Genomic DNA, 12,279 nt, shown 5'->3' with positions numbered 1-12,279 from the left:
GAAACTTGGTCAATGAACACAAAAAGCATCATTAAAATTCATTTAACGAAATCAATTAACAATGCTTCAAAAATAACTTGCCTGGGGCAGCTACCTATTTAATATTCTGATATGGTATTTGCATCAGACATAATTTGTATAGACAGGGTTGGGCCTGACATATCATTTACAGAAATGAGATCAAACATCATCCTAAAATGACTTGATAATTGAATCAAATGTCAAAAAGGCATCAGATAAATGAATATTTAGATGCACCAGATTTTCCTTGTTTGTGTGCCATTGTCAGCTGATTGTTGAAGTTACACCTGGATTTGTATGCTTAAAAATTCTAAGAATTGCATTCCTTACAGAAAAGTTGGTCATGACACATTGAATACTGAATCCGTCATTGTAAATCTTGGTTTTATTTTGGCATAGATTTGTTTTTGCAAAATTGGGTCAAAATGCTGTAGAGTTGTTTTTCTGTATGAAAAATTTGTGAATCAGCGCTTTGTCACTAAAAAGGGCTGCGACTGAGGATAAGAATTTCCCAAAAATTTATTATTTTCACAAAAAATATGTTTTTCACAAATTCAATAGACTTACAAAAATAAGAAAAACTTGTCTACGACAAAAGACCATGATTTAGGGCAAACAAACAAGAAACGTCTGTATCATGGGGGTATATAAATGATGGAAGCATGGGGAAATTAGTACAATGGGCAGAACCAATGATACAGATCATCCCACATTTTCCAATGTTTATATAACCCTCATAATACAAACAACCATATATTCCTTGTACTTTGTAAATAAAAAAGATATAGATTGATTCTTATGCTCCATATAACTTTCCATGCAAAGCAAGTCTCTATGTGTCTTAAGTATTAGTTCCTAAATTTTATAAATATTGAAATAGCAAAGAAAACATTTGTGAATAACATACTATCATTCCAATAGCAGTGTGTCACTTTGCTTCACTGAGCCAAGGGTGCGAATTTCACTCACCGACTGGCTGTATGGTTTCAATAAAAGTGAGTTAGGATGACCATTGACTGTCGCTATGTCATTCTCTCAATGTTATTGGTCACTGAGAACCTGAGAAGTCAAACCTCTTTCATTCAAATCTACGAGAAGCCTCGTCCAAAAATTTGCAAGCTCGATCACGCAGAGTAACAGTTATTGTAACGATAGTAAATATAACGTTATGACCCATCATCTTCCCCCCTCACATTTTCTTCTTGTGACCATGACCTTGTACAATTTACCCTGGATCCAGATATTCTTTTATTCACCAGTCATGAGTAATTAGAACTCCTTCAGAATATTACAAGTAAGCGTAAAACATGTACGATTTATTGGCCATTTTCAAAGGCCCTTATTTGGCAATGTCAATTTTCAAGAAATTCAAAGTTGATAATTTTCATTAAGAGAGAGCATCATGATTACATGACATAATTTGTTCATCAAGATGTCAAAAATAATTCAATAAAGCCATTGCATAAAATTTTCATTCAAAATAGACAAAAATGCTATATTTCAGAATTTTGTATAATGCACAATCTGTGATTTAATTTTCAAATATGGTTAGTGATAGAACGGTTACTTAATTATAATATGTATAATTTCTCATTTGCGTGGTAGACTTTACTCATACTTAAACTCTTCGAAATATGTAAAATATACGTGATTTTGCCATAAAAAAATCCATATGAACTTTACGAATTTGTGTACCCTAGCTGTTCTTCCATATTTGTTTGACTTGGATAAGATCGATCGAAGCCATTTTATCCTCAAGTGAACCTACTGACTTGTAAATGCTTTGACTATGACTTTAAGAATGCTTTTATTGAAACAAAGGATAATTTTTAATAATTAATGACTAAACAATTAACAATTTTTGCTTCCAGGACAAAAATGATTGCATATATAATTTTATATGGGAGGATCTATGGGTGAATAATTTTTATGCACATTTACATCATGTGAAATCAATTGAATTTTCATGCTCATTTCTATATATTTTTAAGATACATGTATATTACAGTATATATATGGAAATCAATGATTTGGAAGACACTGTAACAAAAATAAAAACATTTCACATTAATTACTACAGATATCTGAGAGAAATATATTTATGAACATCTTTCAACCATTTTTTACCATCAATTTTCCAAGACTCCTTGGTTAACATTTTTCTTATATGAAAAGGCCGCTGCAAAGATGCTGCTCTGAATTTTCCGCAACAATAACTCTTTGTTACTTGATTTGTTGACAGGTTATTGTGATGTCATTGTGTCATTATGTCACAGACAGGTTATTGTGATGTCATTATGTCACAGACAGGTTATTGTGAAGTCATTATGTCACAGACACTGAATTACAATTATGTTTTCAATCTTATCACATCATAATAAATGCACAAAAGATGCACCAACATTTGTTTATGCAAAAACAACTATAGAGACTGACATTTATGATTTATTGAAAGGAAAGGAGTATTTGGAATACCTTTAAATGAAATTTATATATATAATCGCTGTACTTAAAAATAGAGAAAACATCAAACAAAGGAAAAAGCATGTTGATTGAGGTCTGAGATAAACAGGTCCATCAGCAGACATAAAGCCATGCAGGCAATAGTCATCAATATGGAAGTGTGACCCCATCCAAAGTCAACAATCTTATGTATGCCTGAATGCCTGTCATAGATGTATATGTATGTTATAGGTGTACAATACACAATTTCCGAGATATCAGCTCTTTTGTGATGGAGGTACGTTCAGTATTTTGTTGAACGCTTGGGTGGGTACAAATTGTATACATATAGTATAGACTGGCTATGTTAAATAAGGATAAAAGTTCTGAAAGTGAAAATTTTGTTTATATCAGCTGTTAGTATACATTAAACTGACCATATCAAAAATAATTTGTTTGAAATAGGCCAATAAATTAAACATGAAATCAATTATTTCCTCTTCTACACAAGTGATGCATTAATGAAAGAAAGAAGGTGATTATCAATTTTTGTTTGAGCAATTTTAAAACCAAATACTCATAAACTTCCTGTCCTTACAGTTTGGGTGGTTGCACAATGTCTGGTAATTGTCCATTAGGCAATATATGAACGCAACGATAAACATTTGTGCCCATCGCGTGAATACAAAAACATATTTTGTGTCTCACCATGCATTAGAGTTCATCAAATGGAAATAACTATTGGGCGACTCGGAAATTGCATATTCAATTTGTATGCATAGCTTTATGTAGGCTAAAGAAAGTATGTTATAGGTGTAAAATATGTTAGTACGTCATGGATGGTAATATGTATGTCATAGACATATGCATATTATTATAGGATTAAACATTCTTTTTGAAGAATTTATCGATGTGTAAACTCCGGACATTTAATCACAAACTGAATAAAAGTGCGAAGCACTTTTATGTTAAGTTTGTGAGTAAAATGGCCGGAGTTTACACATCGATAAATTCTTCAAAAAGAATGTTTGATTCTTATAATTCCAATTCATTCACTTCATTAACAATTGCAAAAATTTGAATAGTTTCCCCGCACTATGTTATTTGTTTTCAGGCGTGTATGAATACATCGCGTTTTCGGATTTATTGATGTATAAACTCTTGTTCAGCTTTATTTTTGTCCAATCAAAACACTTGTAATAAATAACATTGGAATTATAGGTGTATAATATGTATTTGATAGATGTATAATATGTATGTCACAGGTATAAAATATGTATGTCATATATAAGATGCATGTCATATATGTAAAATATGCATGTCATAGGTGTTACTATAGGATTAAACATTCTTTTTGAAGAATTTATCGATGTGTAAACTCCGGACATTTTACTCACAAACTGAATAAAAGTGCAAAGCACTTTTATGTTAAGTTTGTGAGTAAAATGTCCGGAGTTTACACATCGATAAATTCTTCAAAAAGAATGTTTGATTCTTATAATTCCAATTCGTTCACTTTATTAACAATTGCAAAAATTTGAATAGTTTCCCTGCACAATGTTATTTGTTTTCAGGCGTGTATGAATACATCGCGTTTTCGGATTTATTGATGTGTAAACTCTTGTTCAGTTTTATTTTTGTCCAATCAAAACAATTGTAATAAATGATATTGGAATTATATGTATATCATAGATGCAAAATATATGTTTAAAAGCATGGACATTTATGTGAAAGTGTTTCATTCATAATATTCTGCTGTTGTTCATAATTATGTGAAAATTTACCCTTTACATATTGCTGAAACATGAGAAAGTAGCCTTTACACCAAAGATGGTATGTTACATATAAAATGTTAAAGGATAGTCTCTTATATTAGTCAATCCTGCAGTGGCTAAAATGGTCTATTTCCCATAATTCTCTTTGCGCTTCCTCCAAAAGTAGAGAGTGCTGGAAGGAGCACTTGAACAGAATTGTAGGAAGGGGACCTAGATCATGCACTTGCTTGTTAGAGTTGAACAGCAGATGTTTATAAACTGTGGACATGTAGCCTATAGAGCAGATGTTTTGTTTATTTGTTTATAAACCGTGGAAGTGTGGCCATTTTGTTTATGAACTGTGGAAGTGTGACCAATTTGTTTATGAATTGTGGAAGTGTAGCCTCTAGCCAAACATTCAGCTTACTGAGACTTCCTGTTCAAGCTTCTCCTTGACATCTTCTATCTGGTGGACCAGTTTCTCTGCTCTCTTTACAGACGGAGACTTTTCCATACACTCTCCCCTCAATCTATAAAACAAAAAACAACAATGACATTAGATGCGGGACTAGCGAATGTGTGTTCCATACCCTCTCCCTCAATCTATAAAACAAAAAACAACAATGACGTTAGATACAGACTAGCGAATGTGTGTTCCATGAACTGACAAAATACTTTGTATATATTCAAACAACAGGTGTAATGTCAACGCTCTAATCTTCTCTTGGAAAGTCATCTTTTTTGACTTACGACATATCAGTTTAGAATGACATGCGTATTTATGATTTCATTTAAAGTAAACTTTCCATTATCAAAAAGCGTGCAGTACATCATCTTAAAATCTGGGTCAAACTGACCTACTTCAAAAAATGAAATACCAGTGAAAAATTTTCTGGCTTTTCTGAGAGAAGGGTTATATCCATGAAACCTTATATACAAAACATTTTTTTTTTTAAATTTATTTACCTTCTTCTTAATAAATTAATATTTGATTATCTTTAATGTGGCTGGCTTTTCGCTCAGAAGTTGGTCAAAGTACACGGTAAAACTGCTAAAATTTGGTCATTTATATATTTAAGCTTGAATTATGAGCTGTGCTAAAACAATACCATTTTCAGATCATTTATATATTCATCAAATTTGTTTCTACTATATCTCTGCATGTAGCATAAAATTCCTTGTCAAATATTCGTGATATTTAAAATTGAAATGAAATTTCCCAAAACTCCAATTTTCCTGTTTTTTCTATATAAATAGCTCATCACTATGGAAATTAGCCACTTTTCAGAATAAGTATAACAATATTTTTTAAAGATTTTACGTATCTTTATGGAATGATGACAATTTTACACTGGAAAAATTTTCAGTGTGTACCACAATAGTTGGTCGTGACAGAGAATTGCTCTTAATATGAACCAAATGTTTGATCCCAGTACTTCATTTTTACCAATCGGCACCCTATCTGATTTATTGTATTTAGAATACCTACAAACATTACACGAAGGATCTCAGCATGTGTTTGTGCTTTGAGGTATTTTTGTCTCTTGTTCATTTTTGTATACAATGTACCTTTAAATGTTTCCAAATACAAAGGAGAGAGTGTTGCAAAATTCCCATCCTGTGAAATATTCAATGAATGACCTGACGTCAGCGTTGGGTAGCTTATAAACTGACTCTTCTCTATTAACTGATCAAACACTTCAGGACGCTCAGTTTCAATGCATTTTCCGAGGATCCAAAATGATAGTATTTTCATAACAAGTTTAATTGTTTATTATAGTTTAGAAAATAAATTTGAGATGCCATTCAAACAGAAGTTTAATCTGCATGTGTTAGTTTTCAGAATTAAGACGGAATCCAACAGAATTTTGAAATTACTCGGCAACGGTTATTTCAAAATATAGAATTTCATTCATTCTAAATATAATGATTACACTCTCAACCTAGTTTTAAAAGGCACTTCTCTTGCAGCTGTTAACTAGGAATAAAATATTTCAGAGAAATAAATGAAATCATTTTTATTGATGCATGTGGTAATCAAAAGTTAATAAAATATTTCGTGAAAAGCAAGTACCATATCATTTATTGACAAATGGCTTTCCAATAGCATTAGCTGCGTGTGTTTCTGCTGCTAAGACAGACTAAAAAGACTATTCCTTTTATTGGGTCCCCAGGCTCATCAAAAACATTTCAAGGAGTTAACATTATTTGTCAAATGTGAATCAAATTTCTTCTGAATTCTGGTCTTGAATACTTAATACGTGCTTACACCGGTCCTTTCTAAATCACTTGAACATGTCTTGCATGTAAATTAGAGGACTATGTTCTTGGTATGTGATGTTTGGTTGAAAAACAAGAGTATAATCTTTGTTCATGTCTTCACACCATTTCTCTCAGCCTTGACAAATCACATCTCTCCCATATTAGAATACAAAAAACAAAAATAAATAAATAAAACAGATAAATAAAAGAATATTTTTGATCTTTTCTTTTTCATTCCAAATAAATCTGTTACTTCTCTGCGAATATAAATTTTCTTGCACATTATTCAAATGATCACTTCATTATGATAAAAACATTTGTCATTTAACACCAAATCATTGTCATTTTGAGCACTGTCTTTTTAAGTTGATTGCTCATAAATCACATTGCCCTTATATACTCTAGGCCCGCAACAGCTCTCATCATAGACATCTCTTTTTTTATTTATGTGTGTTCATTATAGAAAGTGATGATTGTGTCACGAGACGGTCTTAATTATATAAAGTTCTGGAGTTATTTTCCCATTAGACAAATTTGCTTTCATCATAAAGGTGTGCAGGCAAGACATTTCTCGCACACATTTCCGGTCAAACCTCCACCTCATTTTTCTGCGCTTTGACGACTAAGTATGCAGCCTCATTATTTTCACAGTTTCTTGTCTTATAAAGAGTCAACAGTTTTTAATGCCTATTTTATGTTATGGCTACTTTATTTACTGAAATTTTCAAATTAATTTTAGTTTTGGCTTACAGTTAAAATTAAACTTGAGTTGAATAAATTAAGCTATATGTCATATTATGTCTGTCAGAAAACAAAACAATTTATTTTCATTTATTAAGAAAACAAAATAAATTCAAGTACATCTAGAAGGTATTTGACCCCATTTTAAAAACAATTTTTCAAAGCATTATAGCTTAAGTACCTGTAGAGAAATTCCTATCAATGCATCAGAAAACTGTGATAATTGCTAAATTATTTAATAGGATTACAGCAGAATGGCCCTGTATAATCTAACACAACATGTATCATACAGCCGCACAGAATTTGAAATTAGGTCCCTCTATCAAAAATGTTATTTTATGTTATGTTGACAGCTTGCATTTGCATGTGATAGTTTATATCCAGAATTATAAACAACTTTGAAGCATCGTAAGTTTATCATTGATAAATGTAAGTACTTTCCAATTATACATATTTTGCTTGTACTTCATAATTTGTCAAGGTCATTCCATGACCTTTAGTAAAGAAAACATCTTTATGTTCTATCCTTCTGTATAATGTTTGCACTAAGATATGACCACTTGAGGAATTTCACTATCTAACTTTACTTTATATATGTATATATGTCAAGGTCTTTCCAATGACCTTAAGTAAAAAGTATATTGTGTTATATTTTGACATTCTGATTATTTCTTTTTAACTTTTTGATCAGATACTTGGACAACATAAGCATTATACATTTGAAACCCTAATTTCTACTCCTTTCCAACAAAAAGGCACCCAACCTTGAGCTATTAGCCCTTTGGCTAACTTTATACTAATTTGAAATCACTATTTTGCCCTACATGGGTAGGTAAAGTAGATAAACATTCTATTTCCTAGCCAACTCCAACCCCCCCCCCCCCCCCCCACTGTAAACTAGCAACATTCAATAAGCAAATCACTTCACTAAGTTATTTTTTTTAAATAAGTAAAATTCTATACAAAGTGTCAGATTTTGAAATAAATTTTCAAAATTTTGTAGAGTGAAAAAAGTGATGGCTTCACATGGGTAAACAAACAATGTTTTAAATACAGTTGAACTTTGACATCTCAAACATTGAAATCTCAAATACCCTGGATATGTTGAAATCTCAAATACCCTGGATATGTTGAAATCTCAAACACCCTGGATATGTTGAAATCTCAAATACCCTGGATATGTTGAAATCTCAAATACCCTGGATATGTTGAAGTGAGTTGGAAGTCCCAACTACATTTTCTTTATATGTATTTTTACCACAATATCTCAAACCCTAGGATATTTTCAAAGTTTTTTCACTGTACCATCATGTTTGAGATATTGAGGTTTGACTGCAGTAACAAGGTATAAGAATTAGCCTAGTTTCATTATACACTGATATTTAGTGACATGCAACATCTGCATGCAAATCAATGTTACTTTGTGTTTAACATGTATCAAAGACTGAAAACATTCAAATTACTGAATGCATCATCTAACCACATGGATTTTAATTTTAAAAAAAATTCTTTCCACCTCAAACGTGACTGATTATAGGTGATATTAATTTGCTTTTGTAACTGGCACTGTGTACTTTGATTTCAGATTAATTTCTGAACTTTACTGCCCCATTTTTCTGTTCTCCTAAAGAAGTTGCAACCCAGAGCCTGTGAATGAATCATTATAGTGATACACTTTAAGAGAGAACATTTATCAAAGAGATGTTTATCGAGGAGAGAATGTTTATCAAGGAGATAATGTTTAAGAGACTGTATATTGAGGAGAGAATGATTATTGAGGAGATAATGTTTATTGAGGAGAGAATGTTTATTGAGGACTCTGAGAATGATTATCAAGGAGATAATGTTTACTGAGGAGATAATGTTTAAGAGAATGTGTATTGAGGAGAGAATGATTATTGAGGAGAAGATATTTTTTGAGGAGATAATGTTTATTGAGAGAAAATGTATATTGAGGAGAGAATGTTTATTAAAGAGAAACTGTGTATTAAGGAGAGAATGTTTAAGGAGAGAATGTGTATTGAGGAGAGAATGATTATCAAGGAGAAAATATTTACTGAGGAGAATGTTTACTGAGGAGAAAATGTTTATTGGGAGAATGTTTATTGAGGATAGAATGTTTACCGAGAGAATGTGTATTGTGGAAAATGTTTATTCAGGAGAGAATGTTTATTAAAGAGAAAATGTTTATTAATGAGAGAATGTTTATTAAAGAGAGGATGTTTATTAAGGAGCATGTTTATCAAAAAGAGAATGTTTATTGAGGAGTTTATTGAGGAGAGAATGTTTATTGTGGAGATAATGTTTATGGAGGAGAGAATGCTTATCAAGGAGAAAATGTTTATGAAGGAGAATGTTTATTGAGGTAAGAGAATGACAACTTTTCTGATATGCCATAAAAATGAATAACATATTTTTTAAACCATCATATCCTATATAGATATTTTAGATTCATCTTTGATATTCTCACTTTGGAAAAAAAGTTCCGTATTTCATATGTTTGATTCAGAACTTTAAAGCAAATTGTACAAATCTAAAAGAATGTGCATAATAAAAATTTACCTTCAAACCTGACATGAAAAAAAGTTTGAAAGCATCATGCTTAACCAGGAATGGAGTGACATATTGCATCATGTCAAATGCTAATTCATATTTTTCTTAAGATAAGATTCCTACACGTAAGAACATTTCCTTCTATACATTCAGCAATGGTGGTGGAGTGCCGTATCACCATGTTGACTCCAAACACAATACGTGCTAGGTAACAGATTGATTTTGATAAGTGTTGGGGTCTGGCAACACAGGAATTCCTGGGAAATAATCTGTCACAAGCAAACCAGTTATAGATTCCGAGTATCAGCAGAACATTTCATCTGGCCCTTTGTTGTCCTTATCAACCTGGACTTGCTGGTTTTATACAATTGTACAATGACTGTACAATACTAGGCTCTCACCCCAGGGACAATGACTGGGGGTCTAAAAAAGGTTAACAAAAGTAGTGATATTTGTGAACAAGATATGGTTATAAAATATATAAATAAATTTCCATTTCCAGTGTTTGTGCCTGTGATAGCTTTATCCACTGAAATGATAGTCATTTCCTCATGAATGTGAACAGTGTGTGTATGAATCTGATCAATATATAGTACATCTAATGGCTGAGAATATTCTGACAGGAATGAAAGTAAAATGTAAATATTAAAAAAAATTCATTTTGAAAAATCATGAGCACATGAACAGCAACGTTTTACACAAGCATACTTCATACAGTGCTAATGCTTCAATAAGTAACTAAAAATTTAATGAAATGAAACTTTAGATTTCAATATGCTTGTGTGTGTGTGTGTGTGTGTGTTGGGGGGGGGGGGGGGCTCTTCTCATCAGCTGATTGATTGATGACCCAATTTATCAACAACTCACAAAAATCCAATGCCTCTGGACTTATTTTTCCTCTCTGTTTGAATTCTAAATATGTAAACAAATTATACTGCCTGGACACCATTAAAATGAACTGAATGAAAATATTTTATTGCAAAACTCGTTTGAGACCCTACGAGTATACAATATGTTTTACACAAATATTTGCGTAGCACCAAAAACAACTAATTATCCTTTAAGAGTCTTTTTCAAAGTAGTGATAAAATATTTGAATCATTGGGATGAAATAGGGAGGTCAAGTGCATTTGTCATGCAGGCCTCTTAAATACGAGTGACCCACCCTCAACAAGACTGGACAACCGAACTATTTCTTGGGAAAACTCTAAAATCCAGATTAATAAAAACCTAAACATGAACTGACATAACAGATAAAACTTTCTCAAACTTTCAAAATGTCAGATTTACAAGCAATCAATTTTTGTTGTCTTTTTGACAGGCTCTAAGATATTATACAGCGGTCGGATTCCTGGTCCGAGTTTCAAAGGAATGGGTCTCTGATTTTAATTCCTCTTGGGTATGATACAGGTTACTAAATAAATATCCATAAACTTATTTTAAAATAACTGTGTTTGCTAAGTGAGAGAGAGAGAGAGAGAGAGAGAGAGAGAGAGAGAGAGTTTACATTTAAAGAATGTTACTACATACGTAAATGCCTTGAACATTTTTATCATGTACAATATACGAAAGGTAAAATACCTGATGCATAATAAAATACCATTAAAGGAATACGTGTCTATGCTGCATGTATTAAGGGGAGGCTTAAATTATGCAGATTATCTTATTTTCCTTTGTAAAGGTTTCTAGCTTTTATCGAGAAATAAAACACACTGAAACTGCAGGTACATGGTTTACAATTTCAACTGTTAACGATGATGATGAAGATGCGACCGTCGTATGACGCAAGCGTTGTGACATTCATAAACAGTAGTTACGACCACCTATTTCAATGCATACCATATTTCAAAGGCGTTTGGAACAGTGTCGCCTACCCCCCCCCCCCCCCCCCTTCTTTCCTTTTCAGTTTTCGTGATGACGTGGGACACTAAAAATAGATGTAGGTCCGCCCTAGTGGCAGTTACTGCCATCCTTCAAATATTTCAATCGTCAGGGGACGTGACGACAAATTTTATGACTCAAGGTAGTCTAAAATAAATATCGTTACAAGGAATTGTTATGTGCGTCAGTATGCTTATAAACTGCACATCTGCGGTTTGTGTCGACCGCTAACCCTTCTGCAAACAGTGGACCCCTGGCGTAAATTCTGAAGTATCTGTGATGCCTTGGGATTTTTTTAAACTACATATTTTGAAGTTGTTTATATCTATTAATAACATATGAATGCTGTATAATATCAGTAACATGCAGCGTCCTTTGGCGGCAGGGCGATTGTTTTCATAAACAACCTTTTTTCTCTAAACGTCCACAAATATTACATTGCATTTGAAGTTCACAGAGGCTAGGTTACGAGTCCTAAATGTACTAAAGACGAGGACAAGTTATTGGCTATATAACGTGCATAGTTCATCGAATAACACGTGGTCACAGTAAAATGAGTACCTTGTGAAGAGCGAGAACGGAAATAAGTTCTCGACAGCCTGCATGGCTCTCATCTTTTAAAACT

The 12,279-nt window shown here is 32.4% G+C and overlaps 1 protein-coding gene across 1 annotated transcript in view; it reads right to left on the bottom strand.

Annotated features, from left to right (window-relative positions):
• Positions 1-12,279, bottom strand: part of LOC125649529 (TALPID3 protein-like) — an 81,667-nt gene that overhangs the window by 35,576 nt on the left and 33,812 nt on the right. The window contains exon 9 of the mRNA XM_056166716.1: positions 4,645-4,747. Within this exon, the coding sequence (XP_056022691.1) occupies positions 4,645-4,747 (103 nt within the window). The remainder of the gene's footprint in view (positions 1-4,644; positions 4,748-12,279) is intronic.

The sequence above is a fragment of the Ostrea edulis genome, chromosome 5, assembly GCF_947568905.1.
Source record: "Ostrea edulis chromosome 5, xbOstEdul1.1, whole genome shotgun sequence".
Classification (NCBI taxonomy): Eukaryota; Metazoa; Mollusca; class Bivalvia; order Ostreida; family Ostreidae; genus Ostrea; species Ostrea edulis.
The sequence above is the reverse complement of the archived record's forward strand: the minus strand, read 5'-3'. Positions and strand labels throughout refer to the sequence as shown.